The 26967-nt window shown below is 48.7% G+C and overlaps 1 protein-coding gene across 1 annotated transcript in view; it reads left to right on the forward strand.

Annotated features, from left to right (window-relative positions):
* LOC108547339 (nephrin) overlaps window positions 1-26967 on the forward strand; it is a 99426-nt gene that overhangs the window by 52385 nt on the left and 20074 nt on the right. Inside the window, exons 6-7 of the mRNA XM_017899810.1 lie at window positions 8559-8710; window positions 15456-15591. Coding sequence (XP_017755299.1) covers window positions 8559-8710; window positions 15456-15591 — 288 coding nt within the window. The remainder of the gene's footprint in view (window positions 1-8558; window positions 8711-15455; window positions 15592-26967) is intronic.

Here is a 26967-nt window from a genome sequence, read left to right on the forward strand (position 1 = left end):
TTTTTTTTTTTTTTTTTATTGGTATTTGAACCGAGAAATGGTCGAATATTTAGCCGTCACGCGTCAAACTTTTCCATGACGAATTTCTGTTCTATAAAATCTGCGCAAAATGAACGGACCTCAAAAACGCAATATCAATGGCGGCAGTTAGATTCGACAAGATGAAATTGAAACATTTTTCGAGAGGTTACAACGGAAAGAGAGATACGCGCGTTTGACAACGAACAACCCCGGAATAGCGGGAATGACGGTCGAAAAGCAATCAGGACTCCGATATCATTAATAACGTTACTTCTGGAATCGCGTAGCGAATCACGGTGAGTCGCATACACCCGATACGACTCGATATGCCCGCGGCGATGTTCGATTAAATTTTATGGAGTACGTACATATGCGTTGAGAGGGAACCATCGATGGTACCGACGACTCATTACCCGATGCGTCTATCGAAGTCCCCGAAACAATCGCGCCGCGATGGAAAGGAAACGAGAAATCCCATCCGGTATATAGAGTACGATAGAGAGAAAGACCCCCATTGGATAAATACACGGTTGTAATTGCCGAGAATTCGCGTCGATGCACCCTCTCTCCTTTCGACGCCGTTGACCCGTAAACAGTTGGTCGAAGGGAACAACGTTTTCCGCTTACTCGGCGAAGGCGACGAGTTAAAGCTCTCCTCGATGAAGGAAATTAGTCAAAGTGAATTAATTCCAGCGAGACCGGTGGTTCGATAATCGAAAAAGGGGGAAAAAAATACGAACGGCGATATATCGCGTGGCAGCCAAGCGTGTCCGCCGCATCCGAGTTATCGTCGTCTTTGACGACCGATATTAAAACTCGCTTGGAAACGTTTCGCGATATCGACTGCGCCCCCCGTTCCACTCGATACTCGCGCATTCGCGATTCCGCCGCGGCTTCAGCCCCGCGACCTTCCGTCATCCCATCGATCCGATCGTTTTCTTTAAAATTCAAAGTCATCCTCCGGCTTCGTAGCGCGTTCCGCGAGAGCAGCCGAGCTGCCGCGCGGGATGACCGCACCCCGATTCCTCGTGGATTCTCCGCGCGTATTAAGAGTTTCCCCGTAGCCCGTGATCCGATTAAAAACTCGCTCCGCTTCGTACGAAACTGCGATTGCAGATGTCAGTCGATGCAAGAAATTAACATTAATAATTTCATAAGCACCGAGGCTTCGCTAGCCGGCCCACCGCTACGCTCGAGATTCATCCCGCGAGAAACTTTCCCATCGGACAAACAACTTTAAATTAAATTGCGCGCCGCGGGTAAGTATTGCTGGCCGGTGGATACGCGAAGAAACCGAAGCGAGTAATCCTAAACGATGGCGCGGTGCTAATGTAAAAGAGCCGCTTGGGAAATACGCGCTAACTGAAAAGCATCCTAAAGCGGTCGGAAAATATTGGCCGAAAAGGAAGGGAGAGTTTGGCGAGAGAGAGAGAGAGAAATTTTCCGCCGTCTTTCGCCTTCGATCATCTTACGCCCTTTCTCTCTTCTTTTCTCTGTCTCCTCGCGGTAACGCGGAAAATCTTATCGAACGGAAACGTCGTTTCTAAGCTGATTTATGAAAGAAACGGATCACGCGCTTCGAATACCAGACCGACAGGAACGAGAAACGGTGCGATATCAACACCTACGTGGTATTTAACCTCTTGTCCTGCGATTCTAATTCCAATGCCACGTGCCATAATCAACGACACAGTCGGTCACGCGTCGAGCCATTTGGTCCGAACGCGGCGAGGAATAACGCGTAACCGAGGCAGAGAGATATCGGCGTAGATTGACCACGAGAGACTGACTAATGAAAATAATCGTTAAACGTTGCAGAAGCACGCCTGAATTACTAATTTTCTAGCTAACTATAATATTGCCGGTTGGTATCCCCTTGGTCGTGGTGCTACGATAGGGTAGCAGGTAGCACGTAAGAAAGAGGATGCGTTTCGTCCTGGACCTGCTAGTGAACTCGTCAGTAAGGCTTTTTAGCAGATCCTGCCTTGCGGGATACTTAGGTAGCGCAGGATCTTGTATTCATGGGGGGTCGAGGGTTCACCGAGGACTTTGGAGAAAGTCCTCGAACCTCCTTCAAGCAGAAATCCATCTATTAGCGAGGGTGTAAACGTTGGTCGCTACGCTATGTAAATTACTAGTTTCCTCGACGAAACAAACGCGCAAGTGTCTTCTCCGTGTTCGAGGAAAACCTTCAAACTTATTTCTCTACTATCGGTCACTGACCACCCTATCACCCACCCTAAATTGTTCTTAAAGTAGTAAAAAAAGACTGTAAGATGTGTAATAAATATCACTTACCAAACTCTCGTTCAGAAGCTGTCGAAGTTCCGATGGGGTGTGGCAGGATCAGGGGCAAAGTCAGTCACACCACGCACCGTTATATCCTAACGCGGCGAAGTCAGTCACGCCACGCACCATTATGTCCTAACGCGGCCAAGTCACTCACGCGGCAAGCCACTGCGTCCTAGCGTGGCGAAGAACAACACGCAACTGAAACAGGAAAAAAATTGCGGAAGTTAGCCACGAGCCTGTTCGAGCCGGTCAATGTTTACGCTGAAACCTATCTAGAAACCACGCCTCCCCGCTACGTTACGTGTAATCCGAATTCCTTGCCGCGAGTCTCGCGCAATATTCTAGGCGACGATGTAAACACAGAACTCTCTCGACTCTTCCAATTTCTCCTCGTTAAATTTTCTACGACATCATTCAACGTCCTCCAACGTCTTTGTTCTCGAGACAAATTCACGGGCTCCCTGTTTTCCTCCCTCGAATACAAACTCGACTCGACTGGCTGTATGTTCGACATCTGCAACGTCTGATTCAAGCGGCGAACGCGAATATTCGCGAAACGTTCGCGTCTAATGGCCAAAAATTTTCAGCCGTTTTAATTGCTCGCGATTTTAGGATCAAGCCGATCCTCGACGACGCGTACGCCAACAATCGCCACTCGCCGAGGCGATTATATCCATTAAAGCAGTCAACGACTCGGAAATAAGCAGCGACTTTCGCGATATCAAGGCCGTGTTAAGGGGAAACAAACGCAGAGTCGGTGTATCGTTTAACCGTTCGTTAATCAAAGCGTGATACGACGTCGAGTGGTCGACTGGTTGTAGAATTTTCCGCTATTTTTCTCCCACGATGACTAGCGAACCGGTCGGCACGTTGGAACGAAACGTCGAAACTGCACGGTAACTGGGATCCTCGATTCTTTCCGTTGATTGGGACCGAGCTAGACGAGGCGCGGGCAACGAATAATCGAAGGACACTCCGTTCGACTACTCGAAAGACTAACGAGTCGAAGGGGCGACTGGACCGAGGCACGTTGCTCGCGCGAATCGATTGCACCCTTGGTCGAACCGTTTATTTCCATCGACGAGCAGCAACTCGCGTCGAAATTTATCATAAACGTTCCGATAAATATTTCATGACCGCTCGGTAACTACAGGCATCCCGGTGAATACCATTGTATACGGATCGTTGAAGCTTTTATCTCGATGCATATATACGCGCACTTGGTATTCCCGGTTTCGGGTTAAACAACGCAGTTAAAGAGATACCTACGCGTGACGGATACGCGGTGAAAAATCAGAACGAAGGGGAATCGAGAAGAATTTTTGCCGCTTCGCGAACAACGCCGAGTGGAGGAAACGCGGGCTGCTGGATGGAAATGGAAACGCGCTCGTTTGAACGCGAAATAAATTATCTCGCGGTTATATACCCTATGAATTTCCGAAGCAAAGACCGGCAGATATTCCTTCCTCCCGACGATGGGAGTACATAAACGGAATCGCAGTAGAGGAAGGTACGCGCTCCGAAATTAGCCGTTTTCGATTCGAATCGACCGTCAGTTTTATTATTCTTTCGCGTGAAAGGCAGCTGGGATAAAAATAAAGTCTCTCTCTCTCTCTCTCTCTCTCTCTCTCTCTCTCTCTCTCTCTGTTTCTATTAATCTCGGACTAATTGGAGGCACGAGCGACGGAGCGTACGTCGAATAATTGGAGGATTCTTGATCGATACGGTTGAAATTCTAACGAGCCGAAGAGCTAGGCGGAACGCGCGCGTCCCGCTCCGACCAAAAATGCAGCCGCGGCTCGAGTGGCCGGCTTTTTCCCATTTGCATCGAATACATCTGCATATTTGCGAGTTATCGGAAACCACGACGCAAGATCCGAGGACGACGGTCACATCTGGGGATATATCTCCGTAAGGTTCGTCGACCCCGTTTCCCACACGGTGCGTCGTGTCCAGCAGGGTGGATTCGTCGATTCAACGAGGCCACCCCGTGACGCGAAATGGATACCGACGAAACGAAAGAACGACCTTAAATCGAGGGAACGTTTTGTCGGGACATTTTCCCGAAGTGGTTCGTTTTCATTAGCGCGCGGAATTAGAGAAGATCGCTGCTGGAGGAAATTGGTCGACTCGGTTAACAAGCCGAGAAATCTCGCGTTTCTGCCTCCACGTTCAACGGAAACAAAGGAATCACATTCGGCAAAAATGCACCGGCCAATCCGCCGTCATCGATTTCTCGTTAATTAGTAAGAAAATTAACGAACCTCTCCTCGCGTAAAGTTTACTCGAAGCTCGTTAGTCTCTCGCGCAAAGGAACGTCGGCGAAAACGACGAGAGTCGCTCGAGAATGGAACCGTTAGCCGATTACTCGACTCGCGATAGTAACCGTGTACGGATCATCGGAGGTACGATTAAACTTCTCCCGTTTCCATACAGCCGTTGTTCTTCGTCTCTCGTGATTTCTCCTCGCGTACCGCCTATATATTCCTTCGAGTACGAGAACAACGGGAATAAAGGAAAATTAAACGTCGTTGCGTGGAAGCTTCGACTCGCAAAGAGATCCGGTTCGATACGGACAACGACGAGGACGAGGACAGACCCGTTGATAACAGTGGAGATTCGTTTACCGGGGTATAAAGTTGCGTAAACCGCAAGGTGGTCTTTCGGAGAGACGGAGGACGGAGGAAACGATTCTGCGAAGAGAAATTCGAGACATTGGTGGATGCACCGAGTCGCAAACCGCGTAACGAATCTCCGATGTACTTTTGGGTCAAGACAACCAAGAACAGAAGGGTTTCGACCGCTCCCGAGACGAAGCAACTTGGTCGACGTAACTCTTAGACCCTGATAACCGAACTCGGGCCAAGCTAATAACTCTGCCCTGCTTTCGCTAGAATCATCGCGAAACGCGTATCAAACCGAAAGTATGACTCAACCCAGTTTCGATTATTCCGAATACCGAGTGACGAAAGGACATAATTTAAATCGGCAAGTTTCCATCGAGGAAAGTCAAAGCACGCGAACGAAGCGAATTTTCGGGAAATCGCAAAGGAATCGTGTCCCGACGGTGATTCCGAGGGGAAAAAAGGTCTAAAGGACGTCGTCGGAAAAGGTTAGCGGCAGCCTTGATGAGAACGATACGAGCTGCGGTTTTGCCAAATTATGGCAATAATATCACTTAGAATGGCGGCCGGTCTCGGTGAAATTTCACTTAAGTCGACAATTCGCAGGATCGGCGCATACGGACCGTTCTCTAATGTTCGCTCGTTCCAGAACTAACCGACTTAATCTACAAACGAGCCATTTAAACTTCTCTCCAATTCCTTTTTCCCCTCTATTTCGTTCCCCGTCCCCGGTCTTTTTCCAACCACCGCGCCGCACACGCTCTGCCGTTTTTCCCGCGCGCCAGCCGCATTATTCCCTCGTCGGTAATAAGCCCGCGAACCGTGAAACATATTAAACGCATAAATACGCTGCGAGACGTCGAAATAAAGTGTCGCGGACGCGTGGCGAAATTTCGCATCCTCGTCCGCGGCCCGATTTCCTATTTTTCTTTTCCCCTCCGACCCGCCGCCGTTCTCCGCCTGGCTCGCGCAAAGAGTTTCGGATGAATTTAAAACGAGAATTACAGGAAACACGGCGGCGTAATGCCGCGAGAAAGGAAGAGGCAGGAAAACAGAGACAGAGGCGAGAAAAGAAAAACGTAAAGATCATCTCGCGGTTGAAGCGTGGATATTAAAAGCGGAGAGAGTCAAATTCACGGTTCTTGGCCGACTCTCTCCGGTCGCCGACATGAATTTTGATTTACAAATTAAATTTCTACTTCGCTCCAGAGTTTTACCCACGCTAATTTTCCGGCTGTTTTTGTTTTCCTTCGCTCCTACGAGTTCTAATTACACAGACGTTCCTTTCTTGCCACCGTGCACCCTCGTGCACCCCCGCCGTACCACGCGTTCTACTACTCCATGTTCCACTTTTTCTTTTTTACCCACAACCTATTCCCGACGCTTCTCCTCCATCTCTCTGTGTTTCTCTCCTTCTCTCCGGTTCCGAAAACTTTTCTCGCCACCGTGAGACGATAACGAAGCCGGTGCATCGCGACGGAGGAACCGGTATGGTCGCGCGTAAACCAGTCGAAACTTTTTCATCCATCGATTAATCGTTCGTTCCAATGAGCGTGACAGTTACCTTTTCAATTCTCCCGGGGATCGATCGTAGGTCGCGAAACCGCCGATGGGAGGCTGGAGAGATTTAACGGCAGGTGGAGAAGCTTTTATCCGAACGGTGTCTTTTGTGGCGGAAACCATGACGTTTCCGTTGCTCCTTGACAATTTTTACAGCCACCGAACGAACGAACGGACAAACGAACGGACGAACGAAAGAAAATAAAGGGAGCAATCGGTAGGAGTTTTGGTTTAATTTCCGGCCAGGCGTGTACGGAACGAGGGAACTTTTTGTCCGGTCAGCGAACGGGGCTGGTGTTCCGAAACACACTGTCAGGATCAGTAAGTACATCAAAATTGTGGACACAGGAGAACAAAAAAGTTGTTCACGGCATAGCCTGGTTCTGACACAGTTTTCAGCTAGCTAGAGTGACGGCACGATCCTCCGCATAACGCGCCGTTTCTCCTTCCTTTTTCTCCGCTTTTTGTTTACCATCGTCGCTAAACGAAAATTTCGTACGGGGAAAATTGTCTCTCGCGGCCGAAAATCCCGAAAATACGTTGCGCGTTCGCCCAACTACCGAATATAATCGTTTCGACGCCGACTACCGGAGACGCGGGCGTCGCTAATACCTCGCTCTATACGGAGCCTAGAGATCCCGGCTAACCAGGGATGTACATCGAACGATCGAACCTCCCTCACGGTCGCACGCGTCGACTATGAATTACGCGCTGCACGAGAGACGTTACGAGGTATGTTCGATTTAAAGCGATGGCACCTTAGATAAGAACGGAGAGATGGGAAAAGGAAAAGGAAAAGTAACGCGACGAGTTGCAAGGAGAAGAAATAACGATGATTATTCAACCGGCTGGGAGCGTAGACTCTTGGTCACACGGTAAATTTACGTCTCGTGGAAGTTTCCTCGGGTCTTGCAGAAATCAGTGGAAAGTTGGAAAATCTTTGGCCGTGCCGCGATGCGCGGTCGCCTTCTCTACTGTATTTATCTCCGCGGGCTGTAAAGTCGGAGAAGTTGCGAAGCGATCAAAATCTTTCTAACGGCAAAACGAACCGTGGAGCTCGGTAACGAGCCAAAGGGAGAAAGTTTGGAAAGTCGGAAACGAAGATTCCGCCGCGATCGTTAATCGACTAGCTTAAAAGATTCGACTCGCCGACCGCGAAGTTACCGAGGCCGTGGACGCGCGTAGACACGAAGTAACGAACGCTTTAACGGCCACGAACAATGGCAGATAATTACAGGCCGGTAACGAGGAATGGCTACGCTGTTCCCGGTTTGCGTCAGCGCACCGTTTGCGAGCGTGCGGGCCGAGCAGAACGTTTAATTAATGCTCGGTTATTTTCCCGTTTGCCAGCCGCGTGGTCGCAATCTCGTCATCTAATTAATAACGAGCCAAGACTTCCCGCTAAAGGCCTTCTGTCAACTCGATCCATACCACGAAATTCTCCGACCCGTGTGCACAGCGTTTCACCCCTGCGAGGTTCCTGCTGCCGAGCAAAATCGCCCTTCTCCGCTCGCGCGATGTCTCCGTTTCGCGATCCACCGTCAAATCTCTTTATCGATTTCACCCTCGAGATCACGTTCGAACATCCTGCGTGTCTCTCGCTTTCTCACAGGCGTTCGTTTCATCGCGGATGCACCGGTGTACGGGAGAGATACGAAATCGAAAGCGTCGGTTAAAGTTGCCCACTCCGATCCTCGAGATCACTCGTGGAACGCTGTTCCGATGGCCGAGTACGAAAAGTTTCTCGGGCAGCACATTTTCCTTCGGCTTCCACCACGCGTTCTTGCGCGTTTCGTTGTCCCGTTTTACTTCGCCGAACGTTTCGCTTCGTTTAATAAGCTTCCGCGCGTTCTCTTCCACCTATGTAACTCCTTATCGTTTCGACTTTATTCTCAAAGATAAGGAGAAGTTCCACCGAATATCCGTAGTCGAGATTATCGCGTTCCAGAGTTAAAGAAGAAACTCGTGCGACGCTCGTCCCGTTCCGCCGTGTAATTTTCGAATTTTATTCCCGACCAGAGAGACGAAAAACGCTGATCCACTGCGTATCTATGATTGCAGTGAAACCGTTAAAAGTCGAAATCATGGGAAAGGACAGGATCCTGTCGGCGGGGAAGAAATACGAGACCAGATGTCAGAGCACGGGATCGAAACCACCGGCCAACTTGACTTGGTGGAAGGCCTCGAAGCAACTCAGGAGGACGATCAAAAGCGTAAGTATAATAAACAAGTCACTTTGGCAAATCGACGCTTCTTCGTCGCCGATAACCGACGTTGGGAACAATTTTAACGCGCGTGCCTCCTATATTTGCTCTATCTTCTTCGTTCGCTTACCCTATAGCTACCACGCTCTACCAACCCCTCGTGGCGTCTCGCTCGCTACAAGGATCACATACTCTCGAGAGAATCGTTCTTTAATAATTATCGCCATAGATACAGGCAACTTTGATATCCTCCTTAACGAGATGCCGTTGAAAATAAAGCGAAAAACGTTGGGACGCGCGTCGCGACGCGAGCTGCGGTAAAGGAACGATTTTTAATATTCCCTTCGGAGGTGACGAAACGTCTCCGTCGATCGATACACACCTTGTCGAGTTCCTCGCGAATCGTTCTTCCGAACTTTCTAGGAATAAAAGTAACGACGTCTCGATAACGATACTTCATACTAACGATATACCAGGAAGAGGAATAAACTTTAGATTACATGGCGTAAAAAGGTCCCTAAAAATAAATTCTCTCCTATGCACCCCTGTCGTCTTTATTCATTCTCCTTTGCATTACCCTCATCTTCCGAATCTTCCTATCTCCGCCCCATCCCAACTCGGCCCGCACTTTCCATCGACAGTCCAATTTATTTCGCCGCCCTGGCTGCGTCGCTGTAAATTCGGATACCGCTTATAACGTTATCGAAAACGTTGCCGCATTATCGTCGACGAGGAGAAGAAGGAGGAGAGAAAGAAAGCACGGAATAGAAAAGAACCGGGAAGAAGAGAGATTACCGGATAGACGACGCTTAATTGATTATGCACGGGCTAACGCGTCGGATCGTTTAACGTCACCGTGTACCCTTTCATCCGACAGCATTACGATTGTGCCCGCCCCGACCATTCTTATCGGTAGATACCGCGCATCGGAATGTCATCGCGCAACAGTTGAAACGACGCCAATTCGCTGCTCGTTTAACGACCATCGCCCAACAGACTCGCTTTTTCCCACCCACCTTCCACCCCGATAATAATCCCCTACTTATCGTTCGCGTGATCCGCGTTGGCTGAAGAATTTTTTTACGACAAGGACACCCGGGCGAGGGAAAAAGCTTCGACTGAAAGGGTCAGGGCCCGACGGAGCTTATGGCCCGTTGTTTTCCGTCTAAATGGCGTAACGGATAAGAAGGAGGTTAAGAAAGTTGGCGCGAGAGGGTAGATCGTTCCGGAAGTGGAGCCCGAAGGATCAAACGCGTAACGAGCAAGCCCGGAGGAAGCTCGTTCGTGCCGTGGCCGGTACTTCCGGCAAGATTAGACGACTCGTTGGCTATTGTTTCGATAAAATTAACCCCCGGGTCTGCGCGATGGCCGGACAAAGTGGATCCCCGGGTAAAAAGCGTAACAACGTTGCTCGATCCCGTAGGCGGGATAGTTAATCGGAGAAATTGAAACGTCGAACCAGTCTCTTGCATCACACGCACGGCTCGCTTGGCAATTTAATAACTCGAAAACTATAGCCCTTCTCGTAGTACTATAAAATGGAGCGGCTAAGCGGCGACTAAACTTTAGTTAGCAAAAATCAATTACACGTGGTCGCTTCGCGATGAAGCGCCGGAATGGGCCAGGGGAAGCCTCGCGTTAATATTACCGGCGAAACGTCGTTTCGAAAATTTGAAAATTCCCTGCTGGAATGTCGAATAGAGCACGCGCTGCGTACAGTTTCCACGAGATAATCGGTTACCGGTAGTTTCGTCGTAGATTACGCGGCATTGCCACAATAAATATCGGCACAGACGCGCCGGAACGCGATCGATTTTCGTTAAGAAGGTAAACCGGCAACCTACTCGGCAAACCGCGGAATTTTTCCCCGCAACTTTTCCGATCGCGAGTTACACTCGAGCGGGAAGTTGAGCGCACGTCGAATAAGACGAACCAAACTCCGGAAGCTCGCGTAATCCTGGTCGGAGTCGTACTTGTTCCCGGAAAGTGGCAAACAGTTGGACGGGACGTAATTGACGTTCAAGAGAATCGAGCTGTTGCCCCGAGTCTTGATCTCGGAATGGATCGGTGATTCGCCGCGTCGCGACGCGTCGATCCACGGTCGGCAGTCACCGCGGCACCTCTGAAAACGCGTTCACCGAATAGGAAAATGGTGATACAAAGCAACGCAACGGGGAGAGATGGGGTAGCAAAAAAAAAAAAAGAAAAAGAGAAGAAAAATAGAAAAAAAATACGGAAGTCACAATGCAGCAGGCGTGGTGCAACGGCAGCCACGGTTTTTCGTGCCAACGACACGACTGCTCGTAACTCTCGATACGTTCCGTGTCTTACGAATTAATCTCGCGAAATTCACCCCTCGGCCGGCATAATTTTCGCCTCTCCCAATGGTCACTTTTACGAACGTTTTTGTGCAAACGTTGCGACCAGGAGTACAAAGATTCGGAACGTAGTCGGAGAAGGGAAAACTCGTACGACCGATAAAACTGAAGGCGTAAAAATATTTTACGTCGTCGCTAAAAACTGAAAGAAAGGAGAAAAGTCGAACTGGGTTTATTTCCTACTCGTTATAAACGCGAAATAATTCGGTAAATTATGGCGTGGAAAAACGAGGAAATTTGCTTTCGATTAGATTACGCTAATTAACGAGATTGTTCTCGCGTGGAAATAAATACTTTGACCAACTCGATACTTGTTTCCGCTGCGAACGAGTTCCACCCCTGCTCCGCGATAAACGATTCCATTGTCGATACGTGAGTGTATTTGAAAACGGGAAAGCGCTTAAAAATAGACGAAAAATCGTCCGTTGTTTATCGTGGGGGAAAAAAGGTAAACGTTTACCTCGGTGCAGTAGGTAAAAGTCAAATATTTTCTTTCAGCGATACTGTCTGGAATGTTTAGAATATTTACCTGGTCGTTAAGCGCGTGAAATAACCACGCAACCAATCACGATCGATAGGATCAGCCGGCTGACGAAGAATACGCGGCACGATTAATCGGTTTTATGTAACACGGTTTCGTTAATAATTTTATACGCTCGATAACGTAACGATGTTTCCCCCGATTGACCGTGCGCAGCTACGATTTATCTAAATTCCGATCAGATATCGCGCGAAACGGGTTATATTTTTAATCAGTTTGCCGTGACTGCGCCGATGATCGATTAAAGCCGACTCTCGTATTTTTCGTTCCGCATAGTTACTCGTGACGCGAATAAACGACGACGATAATGGCGAAGAAACGCGACAATGACTCTGCGCGATATCGATATTCCCATCGATTTACTCTTCTCTCGAACCGTCGGTTAAAGGTGATCTCTATGGACAAGGGAAAGCACCCGTATGTCGGGATATCGGGGAAACGGTCAACGGAATTCCGCGAGATAAAACAAGGAGAGATGGATTCGCTTGGGAAAAATTTTGCTCCGTGTCAAAGAGTTTCTTTGAAACGAAAACTGGACACTAGAATATACGTATGTCCCGCAAAATCGTGCAAACGTCTTTGATCGGTCACCTTTGGGGAAGCTTTACGGTGAAAATATGTCGCGGTGCAGTTTTTCAAAGACACGTACACGTATACGTAACGTAGTCTGGTGGCGTCGCGACGCAATGTCGCTGGACCGTCGAAAAAGCAATCACCAACGCGCGACCATCGTGCCATAAAAGTCGAGGACACGCGAAAAAATTCAGATTTTCCGTTCGACCAATTTTTCGTCAACGTCCAAACGTTATTGTCCTTCACGGTCGCGTTCGCCTAATTTGCTACGACGTCGAGGGAAACGCGTCCGCGCTTTATCCCGACGAATAAATACCCTTTTCGGCAATCGCTCCACCCCCGCGTGGCTAACTCGCAACGACAAAAGTACCGGCGACGCAACGATGAAACGTACGTGAATCGATCGACCGAAAATATCGACGAATGCTCGCTTGTGTACGTAAAATTCGACTACCGTCCTTTGTCAGAAGGATGAAGGACATTTGCAAAAGGGGAGACGTTTATGGGGCGTTACGGAGACCAACGCGAAGCATCCTCGTTCCCCTTTGGAAACGCGGGTTCGTCGAAAAGGGGAAATTCGCCGGGAAATTCGAAAATCCGACGAGGAGGGGGGTGAAATGATCAGGGGCGCGTAAAAGAGGGAGACGAAGACGAGGGTGGAAACTCGGGGAAAGAAGGCGGTGATTCGCGTACCGATAGTTTCGTGATTTATTCGAGAGGACGTAGAAATTAATATCGAATGTCACCCCGGTGTCGATATTCATAGAAAACACGAGGGTCCGCGATGATTTATCGTCGCGTCAATGTTATCAATGCGCCTAGATTAATAGTTTCATGGATATGACAGACGGTTTGATAATAATTTACCGGGTGCGTCCGTGTAATTGCTATCGATCCATCGACGAACATCTGGATTGATAGCAAAGCCATCGGTAACCGTCACCGAATCCACGCGTATAATGATGTTCGAACAAATGTAACCCGGGAACGAGAACGTTTCTGAAGCCGCGGACAATTCGATTGTCGTATCGTTAACGCGATCGGCTGTTAGGGTGTGCGCGAAGATAATTAATAACTCGGTACGGGCGAGAGCTATTCGGTTGGGACCGATGAATACGGGGGTCTGAGCGGAGATAGAGCGGTTAAAAGGGTAAGAGTACGTCGACGCGAGGTTTAACGATTCCCCGAGCGGTCGGGGATAAACGTCGACGACTTACGAGCGCGTTTTGGCAGGCAAAAGCGAAACCGCTGGGTGCTGCGTCGACGAAAACGAAACGGTATCTTTGTACAAGCGGCTGATGCTCTATTCCATTCGAATGTCCGCGACTGGAAAGCTGCGAGCGCGAGCGGAAAGAGAAACACAGCAGCGGATCAAAGCGTTAACGAGCAGAATTTCCAGCGACTATACGTAATGACGATGATGACGATATTCGTCGGCCGTGTGTGGCTGTCGAATCAAAGAGCTTCCCGTCGTTTCCGCTCGAGCTCGTGCGCGCGGCCAGGGCTGGTCGAATCGTTAGCGATTAACGAGTCGCGCGTGCTGCAACCACGAGTTATACTATTCGGTTAAAATATCGGGGGCGTGGAGGAAAGATGGCGACGGTTTCGCGGACGAACGGGTATACGTAGCGAGTTTAATCGCGAGACGTTTTAAACTCGTGGACGGTAAAGTTGCCGAGAACTTTGGCAAGGAAGTACGCGGTGACCGGAGTGTCACCGTCTGATTCGTTGAATCCATTAGCCGAAACGAGGAAGATCGTTTACGCGTCGTACCGTTCCACGTTCGAACCGGTGACACCGAGAATAATGGGTAAGCTGCGACGGTAATATCGCAGCCGAGTCGCGTCGTTCCGCGAAACGATTCGCGAATCGTCGCGCTGTAACTCTCCTTATCATTTGTCATTGTAAAGTCGCGAGGCTCCGGTTATTCGATTCATCTTCGACTTGCAGCGAGATTTACGCTTTCCTTCGGCGCCCAGCGGCCGATGTATTTTCAAAGATTTCGTCGAGGTAAACACCGAACCAACGGACCAACAGACCAACGGACCAACGAACGAAGGGGAAGAAATTGTATAGAAAAAATATCGCGCTAAAAAAACATGGAAATTTTTACACAGGTATAGGCTCGTATCCAAAGTCGATCGATACGGTATACCGGTTATTTCCAACGAAAACAGACTTGATGCACGGTCAACTCTCGGTTATGTATATGACGGGAAACGGGAACGTTGGGGAAGATGGAGCCGCGAATATGGAGGAAGGAATGCTCGAAAAGGGCGAATGAAAGACGGCAATCTTTCTCGCTCGAGTCGTTTGTACGATAAAACGAGTACGAAACGAGGGGTTGGCTCGGGAGAAAGCGTCGTTGGTTCCTACGATTTAACTCGCGAGTCGGCCATCGCCGACATTTTTAATTCTCCCCGAGATATTCCGCGATTATTCTTTTCGAAAATTTCAACTCTCTACCATTACCGGGCTAATTTTCATAGCACGACGAGGAAATAAAAGACCGTAAACGGACTGATCCATCCGGTAACGAATCTCGGATTTTTTCCCTTCGTCGCTACGGTACATATGTACCTTCATTCGTAAATCCCCGCAGGGCAGGAACGCGACTAGATGCATCTCCGAGGACCGATTTTCGAGTAATACAGCCACGCAACTGGCTTTTCCCAACGGATCTGCTGCGCTTTAAGCTCGAACTTGTCGCGTATTATTAGTTTCTTGGGTTTTATCCGTGGCTATTTATTAACCGTGCCGTTCCGTCGTCGACTCGTTGCCCGAAAATGAAGGCCGGAAATCACGGCGAACCGCAAATTACTTTTCCTCCGTAACGATGCGAATCTTCACGTCTCGCTCTCGTTGCGTCTATCAAATTTCCAAAATTACCACAACCAAGAGGCTATAGATAAGAATCGGGAATTCGTGGACGCGTCGCTAAATCGTTCGCTCGCTCCCATACGAGGAAACGAAAGGACGAGAGGAAAAAAGGGGCGACAGCTTGTACCGGGCAGTAATAAAGGGAAGCAATTTCCCAAGAAGACATCCGGTCTAGAATATATCTGGAAAAAGCCGGTACCCGATGTTCGAGCCGACGTGAGCGATACGATCGCGAAAGCGATGGCACGTAAAGCGACGTTTCGATGAAATATTTTCCACCATTCGTATCCCGTACCCCGCGTGTCGTATCGTAGCGCGAAAGGTGCAATGATTATCCTACGGTGTAATTATCCGGATACATGAAAGGCTCGATCAGTTTCAGGAAGACGGAACAAGCGTGAGCATGTTGCAATGGATACCGTCGATCGAGGACGAAGGGAAATTTCTCGTGTGTAAAGCAACGAATCCCAAGCTGCAAGAGGCCGGCATCGAAGAGCGATGGAAGCTGAAAGTACACTGTAAGTATACGGGCAATCTGCTCGGCGTATTTTCCCCCATCGTCGAACAACGAGATCTAACGATTCTTCGAATACCTTCGCCTAATTTCCGATTTCGTTAACTTAAATTAAATTGAAATAAATTTGAAAAACTCGTCGCCAAGGATTGCGAGCAGGACAAAAGAGAGGTCGCGGTACGCGAGGGGAATTTAGAAGAAATTGGTACTCGTGCGATGGGAGAGATCCGTTTTTCCGCTAGAACCGAGCGAGTTAAATGTCTCCGGCTTAGAGGGGTTCGCGAATTAGACGACTCTGCGACTAACATTGATTTCTACTGAAAACGTGCCGTCCCGCGTTATTGCTTTGCCCGTTTCCTCGAGATGTTAATTGCGTCGGAACGAACGGAATATCCTTCGCGATGCGTTATTCTGCGTACAAATCGCGACGTCTCGTCCCCAAGAGAACGCTGACAAGTGAAAGACCACCGACGGATTTCGTCCCGTTATTAAGCCATCTCCATCGCGCGCGGGCGAAACATCCTGTTGCGAGATAACAAAGATACCATGCAGTTTCTCCCTGACTCCTAACGCGGTAATTCGGCTCGTAGCAAGGATCGTATGATTCCCGGTTAATTCGATTCCGATGGATTTCTCTGACGTACTGGCATACAACGCAGTCGCGAGAACGGTATATAGAGAGCCTTACTACGAAATTACGTGCCAGCCAATCTGTCCTGCCAACGTTTACCTGCATAACGTAAGCCAGATACGAGCTATCGTTATCCGTTTATTTACGACTGCGCGTCTGATCGGCCACTCGATGCATCCGCCATTATCCTTGTTTCCAGTGTATACATATATGTGGGAATTTGGCATTAGTCCGACGAATAATCATACGGTGCGCGCGGTTCCACGCACGCACGATAACTTTGCGAAACACCGAAACAGGCACCGATCGATTAACTTACAAAAGAGAAACGAGTTCGCGCGCTTTCCCCTAGGGCCGATTTTCAAATCCGCGTGCGAATTATTTATACGTGTATCGCCCTGAACGGGGTGATATTGTTGCACGAAACAAAGATAATTTCTTAATCGTCGAGCAACGTCGCGTGCCCCCGTGACCGAGTAATGAAATTATTTTCCGATCAAAGGACGCGAGATTACGGTCAACTCCGTACCAGCTAATAAACCTTTGGCGCAGCCTCGGTGGAATCGATGCACCGATTCCGATAGAGACTCCCCAGTGGATTACCTTCCGACGAAGAATCAATTTGAGGATGCGGAATGACGACCGCGATCGGAATAATATCGTGATAACGCTATAGGTTAACGATAAACTAAAATCCGGAATGCTCTGCATTCGGAGCAAACGAGCGTTTTATGCCGGAACGTCGATGGCGGAAAACGTCTGGAACGTCGAGGATAATTCTAGGTATATCCCAAACACCTGGTCACTGTAGCCGTTACGGTTGAACCACGGCGACGTGGACCGGTCATAATCGGCGTAACTTCGCGAATAGCTCGAAAGTTATTTACGCGAGCGTATCGGTGCCACTGGGTTCTCCGAAAACCGCGTAAACAGCCCGATAAAATTTCGCGTTTCGCGTGGAATAAATGGCGGCCACGCTGCTGGCCGTAAATACGAAGAAGAATTCGCGCATGCATATGTAAATATCGTTAGCGCGACAAGAGCGACCGCCAAAACAAAAAGAATCGTCGTGTAAATCGTTTGCATATTTTAGCATAATCCACTGGCGGGAAGCAAGTCGGGCATGTTCTTTGGAAAATCGAGCGTTTCGTCGAGAAAATGGCCGGCCATTGTTGTTATAAAGTGGCCCATAACTGTACAATTTACCGTAGCTAACGATACAGAGACGTATCCATCAACGTCAGCCCGAAGCTGTCAGTGGTAACGATACGTGCTTCATCAGACATGGCCTGCATCTCCACCCATCGGTATGTTTCACTGGTGACGCTGTAACGATCGGAAAATCTCGTCACGGATTACACTCTGGATGGAAAGGACGACCGATCTTGGATAGACTCGAGGGGAAAACGAAGAAGGATCTACTATGCGCTTCCTTCGATCGGTGGGGATAACCCGGGATCGAAAGCGGAGGACCGTTTTCGAGGATGCAGTGTGACGCGATGCGTCGAATTGGATGGAAAGGACGACCGATCTGGATAGACTCGAGGGGAAAACGAAGAAGGATCTACTATGCGCTTCCTTCGATCGGTAGGGATAACCCGGGATCGAAAGCGGAGGACCGTTTTCGAGGATGCAGTGTGACGCGATGCGTCGAGCGGGATATTCGCGATCAAAGAATCGACTGGGTGCGGATCGATACGAATCCGAAGAACGTTAAGAGAAAACCGTAATTGGCGGGAGAAAGGAAAGGAGAATGGGTGAATGGCGTTGTTCGTGTCACGTGGTTAACGATCTGTTCGGTCGCGCGAGAACCGTCGTCCCGAGTGGAATACGAGGCATAGCGCGTGTTCATTTGCCGGAAAGCTATTTCCTGCCTTCCATTACCGGACGATGCTGTATCGCATATTCGCGTCGGTACGGAAACGCGAGCACGCGCGCGCTCTCATCTACGCGTGCAATCGAATCTCCAACGTGCTCGGGTCTCCGTGCCTCGCTACACCCCGTATACACGCATACGCATACACGTGGCCGGAAATGTGGAGGCTTGCGCGTAAAACGGATCTGTGCGTCAATGTCGCGACAACTATCGCGGATTGATACGCGTTTCGTCGACGGACAGTTTGCCGCACGCCTCTCGGAAATTTTCGCTTCGTTTCCCGACAACGAAACCGCCAAAGTTCCAGCTCGCGAGTGATTCGAACGGGTGACGGAAATTCGGAAAGATCGTAAAGGATCGCGCGTAAAATTGCTCGATTAGATCTCGATAAAGTTTCGATACCTTCCGTCGCGCGTCACGACGGAAGCTTCTTCCAATGGAACTAATTATCCCGTTGGCAGAAGTTTGCGAGCTGGAGAACCTTCCCTACGGTTCCCTTGGCAATTTCGCGGTAGTCGAGCTGCGCCAGTGATACGTTGGTCAAAAGGAAACTTGGTCGGGACGCGATTTCGTGGCTATAGCAAAGAGAAATAAGCAGGAAAGGAAAATGATTTCTCGATGGGTCAGTTACGCAGCGGCAGCAACGTCCCCTGTAGACTGCCGAACCACAAATCACTGGCGCGCGATAAACGTTCAGCGTTGGTTTTACCTGGTTATTTATCGAGGCGCACGGCTAAATCCCGAAACCGGTTACATCCTCGTGGTTACATGCTTACGCAGATACTCTCGACTATCTTTGCATATCGTTCCCACCGACGTGCTCGTTCTTTTTCCTCTCTTCTTTTTCGTCCTCTGTTCCCTTTTCTCTTCGACGCGGAGTTAAACACGGACCAGCCGCAATCTCGATCGCGGAAAAAACGACGAAGCTCGTTGCGGCGAGTAATCGGAAAGTCGTGGATCTAGAAAACCGGCCCGGAGCCGGTAACGAGTTCGGCTAAACAATCTCGTACGAAACCTCTCGAACTAATAATAATTTTCGCTTCTCGTAGTAAACACGTTGGAGATGCAACTCTACTCGCCAATTATGTCGTTCCTACTGACGGCAAAATAGACAAAGTTTTGGAACGCGTCTCTCGGAAATTGTGAACTCGGGTCAACACCACGACCCCGTCTAGACTGATAGAACCAACGCAGCAAAGAGATGCAAGCCGCGTTGCATCTAATTAATATCTACGGTACAACTACGTGACAAATCGAAACACGAAACAAACGCTCGAGTACGTATTTCGAAAGGACATTCCTTCGAACTACGAATAATTACCTCCTACTTGCTGGTTTCCACTCTACGCTTCTCGTTAAAATAGATCAAACGGGTAAACTTGCCTCTCGCGCGCGTATTCCATCTCTAAGAACCTGCATTCCCTTCTCGTCGAAGCTCCGTAAAAATCGAGAGAATCGCTGCACGAACGAGTGCCGATCTAAAATTAATATACTCCAAAGTGCCTGGGCGACAGTCGATCTCTGCTACGACCTTGTCACTTTGCACGGTACGCTGAATCTATTATCGCGATAGAACATTGGTAATTATGCTGCATCTTTCACTTCTCCGTGTTCGTTAATTCGATCAATCCGTCGAACTGGGTAACATGAAACAGACGGCGAAAAATCGGTACGCGCCGAATGTACTCTATCGCGAATATACGGCGCGATAAAAATATTTTGAGAAAAAAAAAAAAAAAAAAAAAAAAAAAAGAAAAGAAGCGTTTTTGGATGCCAGTGCGGTAACCGTGCGACTACGACGGTGGACGATGGGAAAATGAAAACGTTGGCCGATGGGGGAGAGAGAATATGACGGGGTGGCAGAGGGTATTCGCGACAGAGAAAGCACACAGTTTGTTATTCCGTTATATAACGCGACGAGTTCGTCGGAGTGTGCTTAACGACGTCGTACAACTTTGATTGGCTACGCAGACTTCGACGGTCGGCAACTTTCGGTTTGCCGCAATACCAGGGTTGCGTGTTGTTCAAACAAAGGGAGGGGTTCTCCGAGTGTTCCTTCCATAACGCGAGTACATGTATTGCTGGAATCAAGAATGAAATACGCGTCTGTGTTCGCGTTTATTCGTCGACCGTTATCCTGTTCGTTAGAGTTTGCCCGTTGTTGACGACGCGATAATAAACCGTCCCGCCGAAGGAATTTCCTAACTGGACATTGCTATACGTGAAACGGTAGACAACGCGGCTGTACGAACGAGGAAACTGCTGTCGAATATATCGTCGACGAGGAGATTTCGTCGGGTCCAATCGAATATTTTTCCATAATCTCCAGCGACGGTGGTGTATGGAAAAAGTTGCGAAATCGACGTCGCTTCCAGCCTCGTGTCTACTCGAACAAGTATATTCGGAGAAGTTTCGTTGAGAAATGAAAGATCATGGCACGGTAGAATACGCGTTCCAGAAGTAGCGTCACCTTATAATGGAAAGTCGTACGGACGTACGGAAGTGCTCGTTCGTCCGTAAAATTGCAGGCCGGCTTCTATCTGGCGTCATGCGGCGCCCTCCACCCTACGACGACAGACAGACCGTCTTCTAGCTATACGTACCACCTCTGCCAAAGGCTTCCAACGACTTTTGTCGCAACTTTTCTACTCTAGCTTACCATCTTACGCGATTTCGCGCACGCCTCCTGGATACCAGCGAAAACGAAGGAAAACATTTTTCTGGCCCGTTATCGTCGTCTCGCCCAACTCGCTCGCTCACTGTGTCTACGTTCGAGAATCCTTTAAAGCGTCGTCTCGCTTATCTCGCTTATCTCGCTTATCTCGCTTATCTCGTCGTGCGAGCCGAGATCACGCGCAAAATTCGAGAGACTTGGTAGACGCGGATGACGGAGGGTAACGAAGAACAACGAGGGACGGAAAGATACGACAGAGTTAATCGCGGTCGTCACCGAGGTTAAGTCATAATGGAGAACGATCGATCAGACGGACATTCGTTATCGCGAACGTTCCGAGACGGGGAAACGGAAAACTACCCCTATTCGGTGACGAAATTTACGAGGTGTAGTGTCCCCGCTGTTATCATCGTCATCGCTAATAATTATTCGACGCGGCAGCCGATGCGTCATCGTTTCGAATTAAGCTCGGCTTAAATATATCGTCCATCACGCGGAGACGATTTACGGTAACCAGGGAGAGCTTAATTCTATTCCAAATTTTAATCTTCCATACACGACCTTTGCCATTGATCACGCGCAAGCTCAGAAAAAGGAGAAGGAATTTCACAGCCGGGGACCCATTTTCTTTGACTCCTTCTCTCTACCGAACTTCATTTGCATTGCACAAGATGCGCATTTTCGTAACGATTGGCCACAACCGATGCGCGAAATACGAGCGTTTACGGTTATCGATGAAAACTTTCGAATAAATCGGCTGGAAAGCACGGTGGAACGAAAATAGCCAGATACAACTGTACAAAGCTTTTTCGACGTCCTCCGTTTCATCGAATAATCGCGAATTCGTTCAACCCTGCGAAATAAGTTGGCAGTTTACCGTGCGCACGTCATTTCCTGTCCGCCATTTCCCGGTTATATACTCGTCTAACTTTTAATTTTTCTCGGGTTAGATACGTTTCCTAACGCGGACCAGTCTACGAAACTAGCATCGCGACCACAGAAACTCGTATCGGGGATTGGAAATATTCGCGAACGATAATAAAACGGGTGTAACGTCACAAAGAGGCTCGTTTGCCTTTATCTACCGCACGGGACAAAATTAAATATCAAACAGCGGACCTTATTGAAAATGCGGTAATTAACGCAATGAACTTATATTTTATGCGCCCCGCGCGACATATTAATTCTCGAACGGAAGCCATTTCGGATATTAAACAAAAATTCGTCCATATTCCGGATAAAGCAGCCGATAAAACGATCGACGTGCAAATAATCCGAGTTGAGATCTCATCCAGCAATACGACAGTTCTAAGCATCGGTTCGTACGTATATACGAATACGTGCTTTGCATATTTTACCATCGACTCGGTGGCGGTCAGAAATTTCGCGATAATCGGTAGTATCCCCGGTACGCTGAAATTTGCGGAACCAAGACGAGAAATTTCGCAACTTTCCACGTTTCTGCTTCGCTTTTGGCGGCACGCGTACGAGAAAAGAGTATCGTTCGCCGAGCTCTCGTGGCCGCGTATTTAATTTATTTGCTTCGCGGCTATTAACCGTTTCCGCGGTGAAGTTTGGCCCCGGCAGAGCCTATTTGAATAAGTCAGCCGCGTTTCCCGAATTCCCGGAATCTTTTCGCGTTATCGTGGGCAGGAATACGGCCACGGACGCATCTCGCGCTCGAAATGAAATCGGTGGAGGATTTTAAAAGTCAACGCTGACCCCCGCGTTATATTCACTTTCCTCGGACGAAGCAATTTCAGCCGCGTTTACAAGATTCCGGCAACTGTCAACGGCCCGAAGGCTATCCAGGATGGTCGTTCCGTTTGAAAAGTAATTTCTATTCGAGCGGCCCGGATATATTTCGCGTGTCGCGCGAAGCCGTAAAAATTTAATGCTCGTCTAGCTGGAAATCCGTGGAAAAAGAGCGGTCGGCGTCACAAGCCATTCCATTAAAACTAGAATGGTTGATACCGATGAATTCGAAAGCCGAAAACAAACAGAGAACACGAGAAGCAATCTCGGGGACACGCGAGGTTTTGTGCGTGCAAATGAAAAACCGGATGCGACTGGTCGGCGCAAGGCAATCGCCGACGTCTAATCCCGTAACCCGATAAACTACCGCGGCAAGAAGAGAACCGGATATGGGCCATCGAAAAATCGTTAATTAGAGAATGCCGAACGCGTGTTCGGTGGAACCAGTGCGATAATCCGATGGTTCGGTTACGGTGACGGCCGTGTCCTCGCGAAAATATTGCTCCGAAATTCGAACCGATCGCTACCGTCGCTCATCAATCACGTTTATCACGGTCTCGCTCTGATTTTTCTTTCTCCCGGTCGGTTTTTCATTCCTTGTTGACAACGCGCCGCGTCGAACAAATACCGGCCGACAAGAAATCGATAAGCGGACAAACGACAAGGGAACGAGGAATAATATATTCGAAACGAAAGCATCGTACTTAGGTACTCGAGCAACTCGCCGACCACGAATTACAAATCGAAACTTTCGAGTACGACAGCTCGACTTTGCGAACTGGCACGCCGATGCGTTCGTGTCGCAATGCTCGAAATTAGAAACGAAACGATCATTTTATTATCGTTGAAATAACGCGTCGGAGATTGACCCGTTCACGCTTTGGAAGATTCCGCCAACTGATACGCGAAACTTGCCGAGGCTCGGTACGTGATCGACTTTAATTCGGAACGTATAATCGAAACCGATGCGGTATCGATTATTAATCTGTTCTCAAATGAAATGCCATTTGCACGGTGTTTATCAGCTAACCCATTATTCGTCCTAGATTGACGCAAATAAATTAAATTAAACGCGATCGAATGAAACCTCGTTTAATCGGACGAAGCGCGTAGGAAGGAGAATCGGCAGGTCGCTTTGACCTGTCAGTCTCTACGCGAAAAAGTATTTTCGATGATCGCTTTGATAATCGTTCAAACGAATATTTCGGGACGAACAAAGCGTTAAACAACGACTCGCGATGAATCGAATTCTCTAATTCCGCGAGTCAACGAAACGGAATTACCGTTTGCGGAACGAACGGCGAAAGATATTGCGAAAGACGTTGAAATTCGGACGAAATCGTGCGCGTAAATACCGAGGTCGGCCATTTAGTCGAACGAAGCGACGCGACGCCACGCGACGCCACGCGACGATTCGAATAGAGAGCGTCCGATTGGGCAAGTCGTAAGCAAACGCCACTCGTACCGGCATGTCACGTCGAATCGGACACAAACGTCCGCCCTTCCGATTCCAATCCGAGAATCGACAAATCCAACGTTTTCCTCCTTTTTTTCCCCCCCCAGACCGTTTGCCCTTTTTCGATCCGGAAATTTCGTCGAGGTCGGAAGAGAAGAACAAAACGTACCCCGTTCCGCGCCGGAATTACGCGAGTAAATTTTTTCCAGCAAATTTCCCGATCACGGGCGTGGCGCGATGACGAAGCAACGAACGATTTCGAAAACGAGATCCGAAAACGGCGCGATGCCGAGAGTCGCGAAACGACACGGAAATGCGAGAAGAAAAAGGGAACCATTGTAGATTCCCTTTTAATATTTAATAAAGTTCCTGCTTGGAGTCGCGAAAGACGTAACGAGATGAAAAGTAGAGGTGCAGCGGGAAACGGTGCGACGAAGAGGGACGTATGGCGGGAGGGAACGGGAAGAGGAAGACGGAGAAACGAAGCTATGCAAAAGGTGGCATTTTCTCTTAAGAAAACCAAGACCCCACCCGGTCGTTAGTTCTGTCCCGGTAACTTGGGTGTCGGAATGTCGGCTGTCACTGTTATAGCTACCGCTGTTGTTAAATTGGACGAGTCGGTTAGTAACAAGGAATAGCTATGCACGGTAGCTTTCACGGTAGAGCGAGTAAAATCGTTCGAGTCGAAAAATTTACGTGCTCGTGGCATCCAGTAGACCGGTAAATCAACGGGAAAACGTGGAAAAATGAATATCGAAGGAGGTAGAAAGGTGTCGCGATTTCGAAGACATCGCGGAGATCGGTATCGGTTGTCTGTCGCTTCGCTCTAGGACCATGGTATCCCGCCAAGATAGATTTACCGCGAGAAAATCCGCGAAATGCTTTCGACTGTGCGAAGAATACGAGAGACGAAAGCGAACATGATTTTTGGTGTTCCGCGTCGCATCGTCGCTCGTGTGCTAAATTCCAAGGGCGACTCGAAGCGTTTCCAGGAAATATTTAACTCGACGTCGTACTCGAAGCCATTCTCGCCGTCGGTTCCCGAGCATAATAATCATCGTCGAAAACTGCACGCTAAAATCCCACTGAAAGCGGGAATTTTTTTAAACGAAAATCTCGCATCGCGCCTCTCGACCTAAAACGCGCGATGTGTCCCTTTCTTAAATCCACGCTCGCTGCATTCGCCACGCTTTCTATCGTTTCACCGGTTAAATATTCGGTCTAGCCGACTGCGGAATCGCAGGAGACGACCATCCGACGTCGATCGACGTGGAAAAGCTATACCCGAACTGATCACGAAGCAATCTTCGAATCGTCTGTCGCGTGTACACGCGGTCAGCGCGCGTTGCTAAACGTTGCAAGGTAAACAGCGTATGTGGCCTGTACTCGAGCGTGTCTCGGCATTTCCATACATATGCATGCGAATACGAGTTTGCGCGCGTGTCAGTTACATTGATGTATACGTGAACATTCACAGAGGCGAGTAGCAGTGATGAATGAGGAAACGGAGCTCCTGCTCAGAGGGAGAGAGGCCATGCCAGTGACTGCGGAGGGTTTCCAAACTCGGAAGGAGCTTCGGGGGGTATGGCTGGCTGACGCGCGTCTCTTGATATATATTACGACAACCAAGCTGGGCGGTGGTGGTTGTCAGCCACGACAAATTCCTTCGACGTTCCACCGGTACTTACCCCCTTCTTCAGAGCCCCCCCCCCTCCCTCTTTCCTGCTGCCTCTTTCGAGATGCTGCTTCGATTCTCCGTAAAGGATTAATCCGACCGACTAGATAGAAATTGTCGCGTTTCGCGATTCAACGGCGACCGAACCGACTCCGTCCCGTAGAATCCAAAATATTCCCTTGCCATTTCACCCGTGCAAGTAAAATCTCTTTTCAGGCATCCGCGGGACTCGATGAAGCTCTGGGTTACTCGTCCTCCTGTTTAGTGTTCCGCGAGTCGGTGGGAAAGAGAGATTTCAGGGTTTCTTGCTCTTTCTCGATCCGCCGATAGAACTGAACATCGCGTACACGTCGACGAAATATGGACATGGATGGATGAGAAAACGATACACCCGAGGAAAGCTTTAATCGACGTGCCGTGAACGATGAATCTATCAACCGATGGATCTACTTCGAATTCGTGAAAGATAATTATTTCCACCAGAAAGAACCGCATACGCAGAGAACGCGGAGAAAATCGAAATTCCGTTTTAAAACGGGCAAAAGTGAGAAAAAGCGGTAAAGATACAAAAGGGTTTTTAGCTCGATACTTTATTTTACGAACGAACAATCTCGCGGGCAAGTGGCCATGCGACGAATATTGCGCACAATCGGTACACGTGTTTGCCCACGAAAGTTCGGCTCTCCGCCTTTGAAACGCGAAATCGGAACGAAGTTGGACGTTATATGGTGATAACGACGCGTAGAAACGTGGCTCGTTAAAAGCATTGCCGGGATAATTAACGTATCGTACATGACCTGACACGACGTTCCTCGCAGAGACGATGATTATTGACGATCTAACGCGTAGCTGATATTCGATCGTCGCTGCTATTTACCAAAACGTAAATGCTGTTACCCGTAGTTCGTAAATCGATAGCCTGATATCGTTAGAAGCGATGACGCGTGAACGGAACGGCTGCATTTGTAATTTGCGATAAAAAATGACAAACGAGATCAGCTCGTTTTGGAGAAAAAATAAATGGCGATGGTGGAAAACCGAGCGAAAATGTGGTACGTGAAAAATATCGATAAAAATATAGAAATATGGTCAACGATGATTCTCGTTGCTCTATGAAGTACGGAAGCTTTGTTTCAAACCCCATAGAAACGAAAACGGTACTTTCCGTTGAAATTTTGGGATGCTAATTATCCCGATGATACGAGAAGGCAGAAGACACGAGGATATCCAGGAATGAAAGAGAAAAATTTGCACTCGCGAAATAAAAACGGCAAACGAATCGCGTCCGGCTTCGTTCTGTAAAATTCTATTTT

The sequence above is a fragment of the Eufriesea mexicana genome, unplaced genomic scaffold, assembly GCF_001483705.2.
Source record: "Eufriesea mexicana isolate 0111107269 unplaced genomic scaffold, ASM148370v2 scaffold994, whole genome shotgun sequence".
Classification (NCBI taxonomy): domain Eukaryota; kingdom Metazoa; phylum Arthropoda; class Insecta; order Hymenoptera; family Apidae; genus Eufriesea; species Eufriesea mexicana.